At 34.2% G+C, this 18,717-nt stretch overlaps 1 protein-coding gene across 1 annotated transcript in view; it reads left to right on the forward strand.

Moving 5' to 3' along the window:
• DYNC2H1 (dynein cytoplasmic 2 heavy chain 1) overlaps window positions 1–18,717 on the forward strand; it is a 267,699-nt gene that overhangs the window by 143,229 nt on the left and 105,753 nt on the right. Inside the window, exons 67-71 of the mRNA XM_023511235.1 lie at window positions 4,280–4,443; window positions 6,669–6,788; window positions 7,380–7,514; window positions 9,621–9,764; window positions 14,950–15,039. Coding sequence (XP_023367003.1) covers window positions 4,280–4,443; window positions 6,669–6,788; window positions 7,380–7,514; window positions 9,621–9,764; window positions 14,950–15,039 — 653 coding nt within the window. The remainder of the gene's footprint in view (window positions 1–4,279; window positions 4,444–6,668; window positions 6,789–7,379; window positions 7,515–9,620; window positions 9,765–14,949; window positions 15,040–18,717) is intronic.

An 18,717-nucleotide genomic window follows, 5' to 3' on the forward strand; every position in this document is an offset into this window, starting at 1 on the left:
TCTGAGGTTTATCTTGCAGGGGTACAAGTGAATCTTTCTAAGAGTAGCATGTGAACGTTTTAAAATAATAACTAAGAAAATGACATGAAGGCTATGTTAACCAGTTTGATGGAAGTGTTTCGGATTGTGTGTGAAAACCCCACACTGTACCCCAGAAGTGCATTAATGTACATAGTTACCATTCAATAAAAAATAAATAAATAAATAAAAATAAATTTCTTAAAAAAAAAAATAAGATACTGCATCATAGAATTGTCTGCTCTTTCTGATTGTACCCAATCCCTAGCAAAATCACACTTTCACAAATCACATATGCTGGAGCAGGGGGCAAATTTCTAGCCTTGCTGAGTTCTTGCACGCAGTGGTATGGCTGTTGGCACACTGGCTTACCTTGGATAGAAGCTCATGTGTACTAATGTTCCCTCACCAGGAGTGTTCAGAGAGTCTTGTGAATCAGTTCATGGGGCTAACTGATCGGTGATGCAGAGGAAAGCACTGCAGACAATGAATAGCACGAAAGGGAGACTGAGGCTTGATCAGGCACTAGGCAACTACCTATCTTTATTGATCCTCTTATATATTCTAAAACATCCAATAGAAGTTTAAAATAACAAACAGTGAAGAAAGTGAAGTGAAATCACGGAAACTGCCATAAAAATTTCAATTCAGCACAGTTACTGCTGAGCACGTATACAATTGATATAAATTGAGAACATTTTGCTTAGGACTAAACCACAAGGGCGCCAGGCTGTCTGTTCTGTTAGCCCATTTCTCAAACTAAAACTAGCAACTATTGTGTTAATGAGGAGAAAGGAACAAAGTACAACGGCCCAGTGCCTCCACAGGTGTTCAGCCCCCAACTATAACCCAACGTGGCCCTGGAGCACATTCCTTTCTTTGGACGTGTAGCTTTCTGCTTTTTAGCAGGCCCAGAGGCATGTCCTCAGAGTAAGGAGTTTCCATCTTAGGGCTACGTTCCTCGGGGAGCACATGAGGCTAAACTTCCATGTCTGAGTGTGGGGGACTGTACCCCTTCATCCTTCCCAACTCTTAACTGGTGCAAGCCCAAGTACCATAGGTGCCTCTCTTAATATAACTTCTTACTTATGCAACGCAGTTTTTCACAATTCTTTATCTTTCATTGGAAGGAGATGATAAACCTGAGCTATGGCTCTTTAAACATTGAGGTTTTGTTTTGTTTGTATTCTTGTGTGTGTGTGTGTGTTTCTATGTAAGCTTTGCTTAAGTTATTTTTTTCTATTTTTGTCCATTTCATCAAAACTATCAAATAATATATATTTTTATAATATTCTCACCTTGGCCAAGGCTGAGTTTGAACCCACCACCTCTGGTATATGGGGCTGGTGCCCTACTCCTTTGAGCCACAGGCACCACCTCATAGTGTCACCTTTTTAATGTCTCTTGAATTTATAATGATGTTCCCTTCTTCCTGATAATCATAAATTTTATTCTCCTTTTCCTGATCACTTTGTTTAAGCATTTATCAATATAACTAATCTTTTTATTTTTTGTTTATTATTTTGAAACAGGGTTTCATTCTGTTGCCTGTAGAGTGCAATAGTAGATTATTGCTCTTTGCAACTCCTGGGCTCAAGTGATCCTTGAGCCCACTGAACAGCCACCCAAGAAGCTGATACTGCAGGCATGTGGCACCATTCCTAGCTAGTTTTTAAAAAGACAGTTGTCTCATAGAGACAAGATCTCACTATGTTGCTTAGGCTGACTCCTGACCTCCAGGGATCTTTTCCCCTTGGCCTCCCAAAGTGCTGTGATACAAGCATAAGACACTATGCCCAGCCCTACTAATCTTTTAAAAATACCAACTTTTAATTTTGATTTTCTTTCTTATATTTTAAAATTGACTTTTGCTCTTTAATATTTCGTTCCTATCACTCTTCTTAGGTTTCATTTGTTTCCCCCTCCCTAGATTCTTGAGATGGATAATTGCAATACTGACATTCATTCTTTCCTTTCATTTAATATATGTATTTGTCTATAAATTTCCTTCTGAGATGTTTTCAGCTTCATACTACAGCTTCAGTTTCTTTTTTGCATCATAACTTAGCATTTTATTGTTTAATTTTCAGGTAGTTGGAGATTTTCTAGTTACCTTTTCAGGATGCCGTCTAGCTTATCTCCATTGGGGTCAGAGAACTTAGAGTATTTTAGTTTTTGAAATTTTGTTGAAGTTTTCTTTAGGATCTGACATTTGGTTAATTTTTATGATTGTTCCACATATACTTGAAAATTTTACCAATTTTGCTCTTACTTGATTTATTTTCTCTATAGTTCAATTAATAATGTCATTTTTGTTTATTATGATGTTCAAGTTATATATATCCTTACTGTTCTATGTTTTCCTGTTGGCTGTATCATGTATTGAGGTAATGTCTTCACTGTGATTTTACATTTATCTGTTTTTCTTTTAGTTCTGTTGATTTTTGTTTTAAATATTTTGAAGCTATTATCATTGGATGCATATATATTTGGAAATGGGATCTCTTTCTATTCAGTTCTTTATTATTAGGAAGCATCCTTCTTTCTTTCTAAAAATGTCTTGAGTTTTAGAGTCTCAGATTACAATGGTCACACTAATTTTTTTGAGGTACTGTTTACATGGTATACGTTCTTTTACTTTCAATTTTTCCATCAATCTTTACTTAAAAAAATTTTGTTAATATATATTTCATATATTCAACCTGATCTTGTAGGATACATATAAATCATAAAATGGTTACTATATTGAAGCAAATAAACTTATTCACCATCTTACATAGTTGCCCCCTTTTTTGGTGGCTTGAGCAGCTAAAATCTACCCATTTAGCAAAAATCTCAAATACCATACAATTTTGTTAACTGTAGTCTTTATGTTATGCCTTAGATCTCTAGATTTAATCATCTCCTTACTTTGTATTCTTTGACCTACATCTCCTCCTTCTCACCCTTCCTCCCTCACTCTGCCATCTGCCTCCGATAACTATTGTTTTATTCTCTTTTCTCCTCTCCTGTCCCTTTACCTCCTTTTCTCTTTTCCTCTCTGTCTTTTAAAAAATCTACATATAAGTGAGATAATGCAATAATTTTCTTTCTGTGTCTGGCTTATTTCACTTAGTGTAAGGTCCTATAGGTTCATCCATGTTGTGGCAAATGGTAGAATCTTCTTTTATGGCTGCATAATATTCCATTGCATATATATACCACTTGTCCTTATCCATTCCATCAGCAGACCCTTAGGTTGTTTCACTGTCTTCTCTGTTATAAACAGTGCTACAATTAATATGGAAATTTAGAGATCTTTGCAAGGTTGCAATTTCATTTCTTTTAGGCATAAACCCAGAAGAGAGATTCCTGGGTCATATGGTGGTTCTTATTTTTAATTTTTAATTTCTTTAGGACTCTCCATACCTTTTCCCTTATGGCTATACCCATCTACATTCCCACCAATGGTTGACGTTTTTCCCACATCCTTGCCAACATTTGTTATCTCTTGTCTTTTTGATAATATTCTTCCTAATGGATGTAAGGTAATATTTCATAGGTTTTGATTTGCAGTTCCTTAACAAGTAGTAGTGTTGAGCACTTTTTCACATACCTATTGGCCATTTTTATGTCTCTTTGGAGAAATGTCTGTTCAGGTCCTTTACCCATTTTTTAAATAAGGTTATTTGTTTTTTCTTGTGCACATATTGATTTGTATGATTTCTTCATGAATTTGGACATTAACCCCTTATGTAATATATGGTTTGCAAATATTTTTTCCCAGTTTGTAGGTTGCCTTTTCGTTTTGTTGATGGCTATTTTGCAGTTATATGGTATGTGTACACTACATATTAACAATCCTTGTTTTTTTTTTACCATCATTCTCTCTTCATGTATTACATCTTAAGTGGTAGAACAATACTTTTTAACTGATTTTTTAGAAATGATTATATATAATTGAGGGTTTCTATTATCTATAATTAGCTATTTCATAAAAATGCAACACATATAGTTAACATTAAAACCATAGTGAATATGAATAGATATCCTTTTGATGTTTTAGTATCCTTAGGATCATCTTTATGAATATTATTTACCTTGTTTGCGTAAGTGGTGATTAATAGAGCATACTGGCTAATATTATCTATGGTAACCTATTTTTGCTGTCTTTTGGACTCTTGAAAAGCCTGTATTTGCAAGTACTTGGAAATTATGTTTTAAGCTATCAGATAGTAAAATACAGAAGATTCAGTTGAACTAATTGTTTTTGTTTAAATAGGACCACGTTATGTGGTACAAATAGGTGACAAAATTATTGACTACAATGAAGAATTTCGCCTCTTTTTGTCAACAAGAAACCCAAACCCTTTTATTCCACCGGATGCAGCTTCCATAGTTACTGAGGTTAACTTCACTACAACAAGAAGTGGACTGCAAGGGCAGGTATACAGAGACAGTCACAATTTACCTTAGAATCTTTTGTAGCTTTGTGTACTTACTAGATATTTTGTAGCAAAAGCTATTTTTTAACTGATTCATATTTAAGTTTATGATTTTGAAAATATTCTGACATATTAGAATGAAGCATTCAGGTTGATTCATTTATCATCTGTATTAGACTTGCTCGTTTACTGTTAATGTCAAATTGCTGCTCCTTCTAATATGACTCTAATTTTGCAATTTATTTTTGTCATATAAGGTAAAATGTGGGAAATGGATGGATCAGAGGTTAAGATCATCTGCTTAATAATTTTAATTGTGTAAACTGAAGTTTAATTCTGAAAATTGCAGTTAAGTGACCTTGTTAGTTTGTTGAGCATCTTTGACAATATGCACATCTTTGAAATTAATGAATCTGTGTATGGTTCATTATTTAGAATTATTGCATGAATTTTAAACTTATTTTTTATGTTCAGATACTCAGACTTTTACTTATGTATTCCTCACTCATTTTTTTCCTCTTTAAAAGATATAATGCCAGGTGACGTTTTGCGTATCATGCTTTTTTTTTTTTTTTTTGATACAAGGTCTAGCTCTTTTGCCTGAGCTAGAGTACAGAGGCATCATCATTGTTCACTGTAACTTCAAACTGTCAGGCTCAAGCTGTCCTCCTACCACAGCCTCTCAAGTAGCTGGGACTACAGGTGTGCACCAACATGCCTGGCTGATTTTTCTGTTTTTTAGAGACAGAGTCTCACTCTTGCTCAGGCTAGTTTTGAATGCCTAGTCTCAAGTCATCCTCCTGCTTTGGCCTCCCCAAGTTCTAGGATCACAGGCATGATCCAAAACACCCAGACTTTCATGCTATTTTTTACTTATTTAATAATAGGAAGTTTTTCTTTCCTTTTTTGATTTATATGATAACATGTATATTTGCTATAATTTTTACTTGATTATAATCTTTAAGACTATCCTTTCAAAATATATTTTTTTAATATTTTGGTTCCTAGCCAATCAAGTATATTTTTATGAACATTATCTCTTTATTGACTTGATGATACTTCCGTAAGTAAAATCATGAAATAATCACTCAAAATTTGGTGGAATTAATTGACACAATTACTCCTTCTATCTAAAACATCTCCATAGTTATTGCTGAAAAGTCTTATGGTCTCTGGCTTGGCACCTGTGGCTCAAGTGGCTAAGGCACCAGCCATATACACCTAAGGTTAAAATCCAGCCTGGGCCTGCCAAACAACAATGACGGCTATAGCCAAAAAATAGCCGGGCATTGTGGCGGGCACCTGTGCTCCCAGCTACTTGGGAGGCTGAGGCAGGAGACTCGCTTGAGCCCAGGAGTTGGAGGTTGCTGTGAGCTGTGATGCCACCGCACTCTACCCAGGGGGGAACAGCTTGAGGCTCTGTCTCAAAAAAAAAAGTCTTATGGTCTCATTTTAACAAGAACTAAATGAATGATTATAGACATTATAAATTGTATATTTTATGCTGTATCTATTTTAATTTTTAGGTTAACAATTTGACATAACATTTTTTTTAAAACTTAACAGAAAACAGCTTTAACAGATATGATTTACATACCATATAATGTACTGATTTAAAATCTACAATTTAGTGGCTTTTTAGTGGAATTGCAGGGTTTTATGGTAACTTTATGTTTGACAATTTGAAGAACAAACATACTTTTCCAAAGTGGCTTCATTATTTCACTTTCCCACCTACAATGGAGAGTTCCACTTTTACCACATCCTTGTCAACTCTTATTATTATTTGTCTTGTAAATCGTAGCCATCCTAGTGAGTGTGAAGTGGTATCTGATGGTTTTGATGACAGTATTTTAACTAAGATACTTACCATTAAAAAATATTATCTTTCATGGTTTTGATATATTTAATCTAAGTTTGGAATTAAGTATTACATATTAACATGGTAAGTAGTGCAGTTTATAGCTCTCTTATAATATTGAATATTTTACTAACTAGTTTCACTGTTTATTGTCTCTTTTTCTTCAAATGTAATTGTGAAGGCATTTCATATTTAATTATAAAGAATGAAATGATGTAACATAGTATTATAGTGCTTATAACATTTGAACATTTGGTCAGATACAAGGCTTGTTTGTGGCAAGTTTTCTTTGTACTTTGCTTTGTTTTAAACCTTATTGGCTAGAATTATCTTGCTCTTCTTTCCTCCTTTTTTTTTTTTTTAAGCTTTTGGCTTTAACCATTCAGCATGAGAAACCTGATTTAGAGGAACAGAAAACAAAACTATTACAACAGGAAGAAGATAAGAAAATACAGTTAGCCAAGCTTGAGGAATCTCTTTTGGAGGTAAAATTTAGCTACTCATACCATTTTATTATATTACTTTGTTTCCTTCATGAGTGTAAATAATAGTGCTTAAAAAATTAGCAGTACTTCCAGAATGTTTTTGGTTTTTTCTAAGCCATTATAGTATATAATCTTAAAGAAAGTCTAAATTCAAACAGAAAAAATATATCTTTTGCAGTATAAAATTTCAAAGAGTCATATTTAATACAACTAATTTTTAGCTCATAATTTATTCATAGTTTATTATTTCATTATTTATTACATGCTTATAGTTTCAAGAAGCATTTTAAATATGAAATTATAACTTACTCTAAAATTTTAATAGCTTTATTTTTTTATTAGCTGGATAACATTAATATGTACACAGTGCTTTGATAGTGATACAGAATCATATAACAATTGACCGTATCATTTGATACAAGTAGTCTATAACAAAATCAAAATAGAATTTTAAAAATGTATATTAAATGTTGAAATTTTTAAAAATAAGTCCCCATAAATATCATTACACTAATGATTGTTAATATGGGCTTCCTTTAATTGGTTATTTTAATATGTATAATAATATCATACTGTTAATTTTTTCCACAGACACTTGCCACATCTCAAGGCAACATTTTAGAAAATAAAGATTTGATTGAATCTTTGAATCAGACAAAAGCAAGCAGTGCACTTATTCAAGAGTCACTTAAAGAATCTTACAAACTCCAGATTTCCCTGGATCAAGTAATTATTTCCTTCTTTGTGATATTATGTCCTATTGTCTTAAACATTTATGTTAATAAGATAGAAATGTAGGATCAAGTCTTCAGGGGAAAGATGATGCCAAAAAATGAAAGCCATTTGAAAGCACCAGAGCCAAAGGTCTGGTTCTTACTATGGTAGAGAGGGAGTTCAGATTTTGGTACACGGTGACTACAAACTAGGTTCTACTGATTTCTGGCATGATGTAAATCTAAGGTGGAGCTACAATTTTGTACTGAAATTGAAAATGAGTGTTAGAAAACATCTTTACCATTCTTGGAACTTTTTTCAAGTTAAGACATTAAATATACTAATTAAAAGTTTATAAACTTGTTTTTCCATTAAGAATCCTCTTCCTTCCTGTTGATTCCATGTAATGATCTGAACTATTTTCTTACAAATGGCTTTAAATTCTTTTCACTTCATTCTTTTGATATTCCTTAGCAAAATTTCAACCCTTCACCGGGGTTGAAAATATGTCTTTTCTTCTCCCACCTGTTAGTGACTGAGCTTTGCTAGAGAAAATAGGACATTTAGGAAAATTAATTTTATTCTGAATTCTTAGGTCTAACCTAACCAGAACTCTCACCAATTCTTTTTCATTCCACTCAGTGATTTTTCCTTTTGCTACTTTTCAGCCCTTGCCCAGGCTTTATGCTTATCTATTATTACTTTCTTCACTTCGGAAGGAGCTCTGTTGAAATCACAATAAGAGCAAGTTTGTAGCCGATTTCCAATACAGTTACCTCAGTTTCTCTATTAGGGCTAAACTTTATGATTGTAATTTTCTGCCCAGAGCATTTTAAATTTTCTGTGTCTCCTCTTTAAAAGACATTGCTGAGTCACATACATATTTTTACTGGTATTATATTTGTAATTATAGTACTTTAATCATAATGACATGGAGAACCTTTTTAGAGCTCTGTTCAGAACCTTTTGAGGCCATTTAATCTTGTGATCCTCTTATTTCTATCATCCTTTACTTTCATTTAGAATGTAAGCTGCTGTAGTAATTGGTTCTTTTCGTGCTTACACTGAACAATGCTAGGTGCTTTATTACCCTAATATAAAACACCTATTGCAGCCATTTTCTCTGCAGCTAGTCTCATCAGTGTTTTTGTTGACACCAATCACACACCATTCTTATAGTTAGAACTTTTCTCTACTTCAGACATAGTCTAGTCTAATTCCATGCCCTCTGGCGTTACCTGAACTGATTCTCTTTTGAATGTCTGTCCTCTAATCATAACTGTTTACCATTCCATTTTACCTCCTTCTCTAATACAAGTGCTCTTGGTCATAAAAGCTCAATCTGCAAATTACTTTTAGCTCTTTCTTCTGAGAGGTAGTGATGTTTTAAAAATATATAGTGTGGTCTAAATGTTTCTGTCCCTTCCACAGTCATAGGTTGAACCCTAAACGCCAGTGTGATAGTATTAACAGGTGAGGAAAACTTTGGGTAGGCGATTAGGTGGTGAGGGTGGAGTCCTTATGAATGAGATTATTGTCCTCACAAAAATGAGCCAGGGGAATTTGTTTGCTCCTTCCAGCATGTGAGGACTCAGCAAGAAGCAACTGTTTGTATGAACCAGGAAACGGGCCCTCACCCGAATCCAAATCTGCTGGCACCTTGATCTTAGACTTTCCAGCTTATAGAACAAGGAGAAATAAATGTTTGTTGTTTATAAGGAAAACTAGTTTAGTGTATTTTGTACAGACTGAGGCATTATTTTCCTGAGCTTCATAAAAATAAGGAAGAAGCTGGGTGTAGCAGCATGCACCTACAGTCTAAGCTGCTCAGGAGGCTGGGATGGGAGAATTGCTTGAGCCCAGGAGTTGAGGCTGCAGTGAGCTATGATCATGCTAGTGTCCTCCAGCTCAGGTGACAGAGTGAGACTTTATCTCTAGAAATTAAAAGTAAGAAGGAAAAACAATTTTTGCTATTTTGTTTAGTTACAAAATTCTGTGATGCATCGTCTTCATTTGTTTGTGTACGGGAAAGTAAGGCTGTGGCGAGATGTGTGCTTAGTAATCTGTAGGTGGCAGTGAAGCACTAGTACCAAATTGTCCTCATTGCTTATCTGGTAGGAGCGGGACGCCTATCTCCCTCTGGCTGAGAGTGCCAGCAAGATGTACTTCATCATCTCTGACTTGTCCAAAATCAATAACATGTACCGTTTTAGTTTGGCTGCATTTCTCCGTCTTTTCCAACGAGCTCTACAAAATAAACAGGTAAGCTATTGGTTACCCTGTAGCAGAGACTGAATCAGAGAGATCACTTTACTAGGTATAGTGCTTAATTAACAATAATTTCCTGAGAAAACTTACATAGAATTGTGTTTCAAAAGATCACATGTAACATTGTAAACTATAAAAGAAACCAGTTCCTTAATTTCACTTTATATTCTTAACTGTCCCAATGTGACAGTCTTTTGAATTTACATAAGTTATGTTCTGAGTATAAATTAATAGGTAATATATAATCATTTTTTAAAAACTCAGTGATTCTAAAAGATATGAAAATAAGAAATCATCTATAAAATCCCATTACCTAGGAAAACAACAGTTAACATTTCATTGTATGTCCTTGTTTCAGGCTGTAATATTCTAGTTGATCAAGATATAGCAGGGTACACTGACTTACCAAGCTTCTGTTCTAACAGAGAGAAGGATATATTAAAGGATGACAGATTGTTCTAACCAAAAGATAGCATGCTGTGCTTTAAAAAGTGTATTAGTGTATTACAACTTTCACATCAATGAATATAAATTACACGATATTTTTAAGAGATGGTGATAGCTTATTCTCTTAACCACCTATATGGACATCATTTTGATTCTTTGCTAACTATTATATTACCTTCAAACCTGACAGATTAAAACCATTTCCTTGTGCTTATGGATTCTGTTGGAAATTTGCTCAGTACACAGCAGGGGATGGTTTCTTTTCATTTCACAGTGTTTGCTGCCTTAGCTGGGAGGACTTGTGAGTTGGGGTTGGAGTCAGGTACTTCACTTGCCTGGCTCCACCTGGGGTGGGAGAACTTGATAACAGGATTGCCACTCTCCAGGGGGCTTGGCTTCCTCACAGGAGGAAGTAGATGGACCTTTTATGTTATAGCTCAGGACAGCAAATGTGTATTCCAGTGAATAAGGCAGAAACTGAATTGCTTTTTATAACTCTGCCTGTGATCAGTGTCATTTTTTTTGTACTGTATTGGCTGATGTAGTTACAAGCCTGCACAGGTTCAAGGGAAATAGTAAATAGACTTCACTTCTTGTTGAAAGAAATGTCAAAGAATTTGGGGGCTGTGTTTCATTTTATTTTTTATTATTCTTCTTATTATTTTTGTTTTTGGCTGGGGCTGGGCTTGAACCCGCCACCTCTGGCATATGGGGCCAGTGCCTTACTCCTTTGAGCCACAGGTGCCACCCTGGAGGCTGTATTTTAAAACAGCTACAGACATGTATGTGCTTTCTCTCCCCATAGTGTTTTGCTTGTCTAATTATTTTCTTAGTTAAATTCCTTCACTTTGATAGCTGAGGCAAAAATGCACATTCGTAGTCCTTTTGACAAATCTTGTCTAATTGTCCTTCAGAAATGTGCACTATTGAGACAATGAAAGTGCCTTTTTTATCTACATCTTAAACAATAGCAGATATTTATGTCTCTTAATAATTTTCCTATTAAGCAATTGAAAGACACTTCATTTTTTTTGTAAGTCATTGATCACCTTAAGATAAATATCTCATATAAGATAAGATATTTAATGTTTATATTTTTTCTTTGGATATACTTTTTCCATTTTTTATTATGGTATAAATATTTTAAAAATTGAGTTGTAAGAGATACTTATAAAGTGATTAAACCTTTGTCATGTGTTATAAATATTTTTATTTTTATTTTTTTTGCAGTTTTGGCTGGGGCCAGGCTTGAACCTGCCATGCCCAGTATATGGGGCCAGTGCCCTACTCCTTGAGCCACAGGCACTGCCCATGTTATAAATATTTTATCTTTTCACTTTATTTCAAAAATATTTTTATAATACAGAACTATTCTTTATAGTTTTCATGTTTTGTATAATACTAATATGGCTATCAGTCTTTTAATTTGGGGGGAAGAGGAGTAATTTTTTAAGTTAATTATGGAGCAAAATTTCATGTTCAAGTAGTTTACTTAAATCTGTTTTTAGAGGAAAGATTATTCATTTAATAAATATTTATTACAGACTTACTATATGGGCATGTTTTTAGGTGCTTGGCATATATAGCAAAGAACAAAACAGGAAAAGAATATCCTTATCTTCATTGTGTGGACTACTTAATATTTCATTAATTGATTATTTCATAAAACTTTGATTATAAATAATAATTAGATTTTTACTCATTTCTTTTCCACTGAAGTTTCTCATTGAAGTTTTTTTTATATTTGAACTTGAAATAAAAGGTACCTATTGAAGAGCTTGTGCTTTAGAAGTAGTTTTTGTTAGTAATTTGTCTACTCGGTCATGGTAAACTAGATAAGCATTTCTCCAATGTATATTTGTAATGTCCTTTAAACAAACACTAGATTTCAATGGGGGGAATGGAAAAATTTTTAATTATATAATATGTTAAATATTAAGAAATTATAATAATTTCTGATAGAAGCATTTTTTCCCAAAATACACCACACTGAATGATGAATCTGTGAGAGTTGCTTCACAACATATCGTATTTCTGATACATTGTGTCAGCAGATAAAACTAAAGGGAGTCAGTTGTACTTCATCTTTTTTTGCCTTAATAATTTCCCTTAAATTACTTTAGAAAGTGAACAGTGATAAGTTCTTTTTTTTTTTTTTTTGAGACAGTCTCACTACTTCATCCTTGGTAGAGTACTGTGACCTCATCATAGCTCACAGCAACCTCAAACTCTTGGGCTTAAGTGATTCTCTGGCCTCAGCCTCCCAAACAGCTGGGACTACAGGTGCCCACCACAGTGGTGCCTGGCTATTTTTTGGTTCCAGTTGGCGTTTTTAAGCAGGCCTGGGCCGGGCTCAAACCTGCCAGCCTCGGTGTATGTGGCTGGTGCCCTACTCACTGAGTTTTAATTCCCCTTTATCCTTTAGTGAGAAGATGTACATATTTAAAAAAATCAGTAACTGGTGGCACCCATAGCTCAGTGAGTAGGGCATCAGCCACATACACCAAGGCTGGCAGGCTTAAACCCAGCCCAGGCCAGCTAAAATCAACTGCAACAAAAAAATAGCTGGGCATTGTTGCGGGCACCTGTAGTCCCAGCTACTCGTAGGCTGAGGCAAGAGAATCACTTAAGCCCAAGAATTTGAGGTTGCTGTGAACTGCAGTGCTTCGGCACTCTACCGAGGGGGACATAGTGAGACCGTCTCAAAAAACGAAACAAAACAAAACAAAAAAACTGTAACTTTGTATACTGTGATATGAGAACTGATAAATAAGGTTAGAAGTTCAACTAAATAAGAACCTTTTTGTTTGTTTTTACTCTTTAGGAAAGCTAGTAATGTGTAATCTCCTGAGTAACAATAGTTCTGTGATAATGTAGCCATCGCATAACATTCACCCTTGCTGTGCTATATGTGTGTGTAAAAGTATACATGTTTGAATTTATTTTAAAAAATAACAATTTTAAGTATGTAGGATGCAAAACTTGGCTTCCATTGTTTAGAAATCTACAGGATCTTGTAGGTACTCTTTCTTGCAATAGAGTGCCGTTTAGTGAATCTAAGTCTTAATTTCACATGTGATCTTTGTTAACAAATACTAGAATGAAGAGGTGTGTTTGCTATCTGAACTATTAACAATCATCTCTACTGATTAGAACATGCTGCTAACAAAGGCAGAAGCCTAGGTTTGATGCATCTGAGTGCCAGTTCAGAATGTTTTGTGCCACTTTCACATATTTTGTTGATGGTTCTGTATATATTTTTTTCTAAATCATTACAATTTACTTTAGGAAGTAAGCAAATTGTATCCTAGCATTGAACTTTGGAAGATACACATGAGAATGCTCCCTGATGTAAAATGTAAAACTCATTGCACTTAAGGGCCAGCTTCTACCACCTTTCATTTCTTTCTTTTTTCATTAGTCTTTTTTTTTTTTTAATTCACAGGGTATAAGTGGATTTTTGTTACATGGATGAATTAATTGTAGAGTGGTGAAGTTTTTCCCTTTACTTGTCACCTGAATACATTGTATTCAGCATACATTGTACCCAGTAGTTACTTTTGGATCCCTCACCCCTCTCTTTGCCGCCCCCCCCCCAGACTCCCGAGTCCATTATACCACTCTGTATGACCATGGATAGCTATGGTTTAGCTCCCACCTATATGAGAGTACATGTGGTGTTTGTTTTTCATTTCTGAGATACCTCACTAAAGATAATGGCTTCCAGTTCCATTTCTATCCCAAGCAATTTTTCTTTAATCAAAGGAAATAGCCATCAATGATATCTTTTCAAATCAGTGCAATCTTGCACAATAGAAATACAAAATTGTATGAAAAATTAAAGTTGTATATGAATTTTTACAGCATCAATTTCAAAATTATTGTTTGTCCTTATTCAACCTACAGCACGTGATTCAAGATTTCCATATTGAGGATGAGAAAATTGTTTATAGGGTAGTTCTAGTCATGTTGTCTTCGGGCGGACTGGTAATCATAACAACAAATAATTAAAATAGCCTTAACCTAATTGATACAGATAGTGGCTATAATGCCAGTAGGAATCAAAGTGGTACAGTGAAATTCTACTTCCATCCATTGTATTGTTGGGAATTGATTGTAACTTTCATTTATTGAAAGCCTTAACTTTATATATTAAAGAAAAATATATCAATTTTTTTCTATTGTGTCAGTATACAAATATAATGCACTTATTTGTTTAGTTCCTTGAGTTTGAATGGCAAAGATACTTGTTTCAGTATCAGTTTTGAGTCTAGAATTTAGGAGAGTGATTAAACTATGGGGTTTATTTTATTTTATTTATTTTGGGTGCTATTTTTCCAGCACTGAATAATTTTAATTTTTAAAAATTTTCAAATTATTTTTAATGTTTGAATATATTTTTTAAAATTCATAATACTAGGAGGTACACATATTTTGTTTCCATGCTTTGTCTTGGTATAGTTTAATCTAAGTTGTAAGTATTCCCTTTACCCCATCCTCTTTTCCAAACTTGACTTTTGTTAAAATTTACTTCCATGCGTGCACTGAAGTGTTAATTGATTAGTTTCAATTCGGTATTGGGTGCATGTGTTTGTTTGTTTCTCCATTCTTGTGTTATTTCTCTTAGAAAAAAGGTTTTCAGTTCCATCCAAGTTTTGTCACATTACGGGGTACCTTTTAAACATTTGTTTATTTCCTAGTGATTTTTCAATTTTCAAATTTTAATCCACAGGATTCTGAAAATACAGAACAGAGAATCCAGTCACTTATCAGCTCATTAAAACACATGGTATATGACTACATATGCCGTTGTCTGTTTAAGGTAAGACGCATTGTATTTTTCAAATATAAAATCCTACTAGGTCCTCAGTTTAATGCAACGTGTATATCATATTATAGCATAACTCGTTACCTACTAGAAAAGTATTGAAATGGGCATTTTTGATATTTTTCAAGAATAATATTCATTATTAACTGGAATGTCTTACAGCATTCTGCGATGTAATGGGGAGAAAAGTGACAAATGAGGGGGAAGAGAACCTCTAAACATTCTAGGAAGTCGCTAAAGGAGAGAATGGCTGTAGGTTACGTGGCTCATTATCTAGCCAGGGTTTCTCGTCCTCAGTAGAATTAATGTATTAGGCGAGGTAATTCTTTGCTGTGGGAATCTGTTCTGTGTATTTTAGTTTGTTTATCAGGGTCCCTGGACTACCAGCTGATCCAAATAAACTCCATATAGTCAATTAGGAGAATTAAAACTCTTTCTAGACATTGCTCTGTGATTCCTAGGTTGGCAAACAAAATCATTTTTATAAATTTTAGAGCTTATAGAAAATACAGAGGCTATTTAAAAAAAAAATTGAAGTCTTTGTGTATAGCTTAAGATGTAATGCTGAAGAAGAGCTTTGTAAAGGCAATCAATGAAGTTTGAGAAATAGAGTTAGTATAGTTCACTTGTATAGGCTTCTTAGAACTTTTTTTGTTTTTGTTTTTTGTTTTTTTGAGACACAGTCTCACTATGTTGCGCTCAGTAAAGTGATATGGCGTCACAGCTCACAGCAACCTCAAACTCTTGGGCTTAAGCGATTCTCTTGCCTCAGCCTACCAAGTAGCTGGGACTACAGGTGCCCGCCACAACACCTGGCTATTTTTGTTGTTGTTGCTGCAGTTGTCATTGTTGTTTAGCAGGCCTGGGCGGGGTTTGAGCCCTCCAGCCTCGGTGTATGTGGCCTGTGCCCTAACCACTGAGCACGGGCACTGAGCCTTCTTAGAACATTTCTTAAAACATACAGATATTTTCAAATGAGGTAGTAATTTTTATGACTTTGTTAAGGGTATTTAGGACAACAAATCCTTCAGAATACTTTTCAGTAATTTGACAAGTGATGTTATTGGGAGTGCGAAGAATTATGGTCAAGCATTTCTACAGAATTCATTCTGTAATGGGAACTATGGATTTGTATTTTTCTTCTAAAGGTCCTATATTTTCTCAGAATCATGTATTGGGACTCAGTTTTAATTTGTATAAAGTGGGGAATTGTAAGCAAATGATGTTAAAGCCATTTTGTCACTAAAACATTATGATCTTAGATACGAGGATAACCTTCAGAATGATAGAGTTTTATCAGTTATAGAGCTCATGATATTTCTCATATTTGTATAATGCATTATCTTATGTAATACTTAAATTTTTTTTATTACAAACACAAAACTTAAAAATGTTTTCAGAAAGAGTTTCAAACTTTGTTGCACTATATAGAAAAAAACCTTAAAGCTTCATTTCACCCTCTCCAACTCATCTTCCTTTATTAGAACAAACCAGTTCCAAGTTTGATTTGTTCCTTATAGTTCATTTCCTCTCTCAATATATACATATATGCACAGATAGAGTTTTTAAATTTTCCTTGATATATGTTTTGTTCTGTAATTTCTCTTTTGTTGCAGTAGATCCTAACATTCTTTGCATGAGTATAAATCTCTTAACTTCATTATTTTTAGTGACCATATGGTATTCTATAATATGGTCGTATATTACTTTATCTACTGCTACCTTGGTGGATATTAGATTATTCATATATTTTTGGCATTATGAATAACTACATTGAGTATCTTGTGTAGCTCATTCATCTTTATGTACCTGTGTATTTCCATTCAACAGATTTCTGTAAGTTTAGTGGCTGGTCTAAGGATTGTATTTTTTACATTATCAGATTGCTTTCTGAAAAGTTTTTTTACCAGTTAATACTTCTATCCTTATAGTAATGAAGGTATTTCCTTATCTCCTTCCTTGCATCCTTGTCAACCCTGGAATTGTCAGTCTTTTAAATTTTTACTGAGCTCTAGTTTATAAATGATAAAAAAGTATCATTTTTTGTTGCAACCCCTTGGGCCCCTGTGGCCCTGGTCTCAATCACAGCAGGAAGGAACCAGGCGTGACACAGATTAGAAGTGCAAGCTTGTAGGAGGCAGGCTAGCCCTTCTTAGCAGGGCAGCCTGAGCAACCACTGCACTAGCCTTTTATTGGGACTGCACAACACAGGTGAGGGGAGTAATTAACAAATGACTAGTGTGGGGCTCTTTCTCCACAAGGAGCACCTGCGGACGAATGGCCACAGGTCCACCCCTCAGCTGCAGATCATCTTGCTCAGAGGTCATCTGACTCTTGGTGTTCCCTACAACTTTTAGCTGGTACTGTTTTAGCTTCACTTTGTTGTTTTTAAAATATTTTTAGAGCGGTGCCTGTGGCTGAGCGGGTAGGGAAGCGGCCTCATATACCCAGGGTGGTGGGTTCGGAACCGGCCCGGGCCAGCTAAAAACAGCAGTGACAACAACAAACCGGGCATTGTGGCAGGTGCCTGTAGTCCCAGCTACTTGGGAGGCTGAGGCAAGAGAATCAGTCGCCTAAGTTCAAGAGTTGGACACTGCAGCTCTCTACCAAGGGTGACAAAGTGAGACTCTGTCTCAAAAAAATAATAAAAATTTTTTTAAAAGTTATTTTTACCTTTCTCCCTTACCTTGCCATATTTGTCTATTTTCTTGTTATTTTCAAAACTAAGCTTTTGCTTTATATAGAACGAGTGTACTTTGTTGTAATTATGCTTTTTATGTTTTAATCATTAGATTTACTTTTTGATTTTTATGTCTAGATTATTAAATTTGTATGAGTATTTTTTTAAATGTAGTTCTAATATTTCAAAATTTTCTAGCGAATATGTTAAACTACAAAGTTTCATTTTGGTCAGTCTTGTAATAATGTATTTAATGCTTTTTTATTTTCCTTCCTGATACCTCTACGCTAAAATATATTCTGATTCATGAAAATGTTATGGAGCTACAGTTATTTTAAGCTGCTCCAAATCCATTTTGGAGTGAATATGTTATTAATAAATACTATTGTTAAAAAATGTTTTAAATGAAACGTTAAGGGCTAGACAGCTTTCTCTATTTCGTTTAGTTTATTAAAAGTCTAAGTTTTAAATTCAGTAAGTCAGAAGACAATGTAAATTTCCTTGTTATTCATTCCAAAGGTCAGTAGCTTTTCTTTTAGGGGTTTCTTGCTTGTTTCTGACTTACATATTTGTACCTTAGTTTATACGTACAATTTTTATTTTTAGTACAGTAGTATATTTGCTGATGAAATTTGAATCCTTATGTCATATATTTTATAACGAAATTAAGGAGGATAAATATTCAATACCATGATGATTTAGCATATCAACAAAGCATAGTGAGGCTACTTCTTTGAAGTCACTTTACCTTCTCTAAACCATTAAATTAGGCTAAAGGCAGAATTTCGTTATAGGAGGAAAGGGGTTGAACATCTTAACCTCCTTAATATTTAGTATGCAAGTAGAACTTTTCATTGCATATGTTTAAGAATACTTTTCTATAGTGAACAATTGAAAATCATTAAAAATAATTATGGCTTACAATTTTTAAGACATTTTTAATTGATGAGTAATATCTGTTTTATAAAATTCATATTTCTGGGTAATATCAA

The sequence above is a fragment of the Otolemur garnettii genome, unplaced genomic scaffold (genome assembly GCF_000181295.1).
Source record: "Otolemur garnettii isolate 467f Iridium unplaced genomic scaffold, OtoGar3 scaffold00001, whole genome shotgun sequence".
In the NCBI taxonomy this organism is placed as follows: domain Eukaryota; kingdom Metazoa; phylum Chordata; class Mammalia; order Primates; family Galagidae; genus Otolemur; species Otolemur garnettii.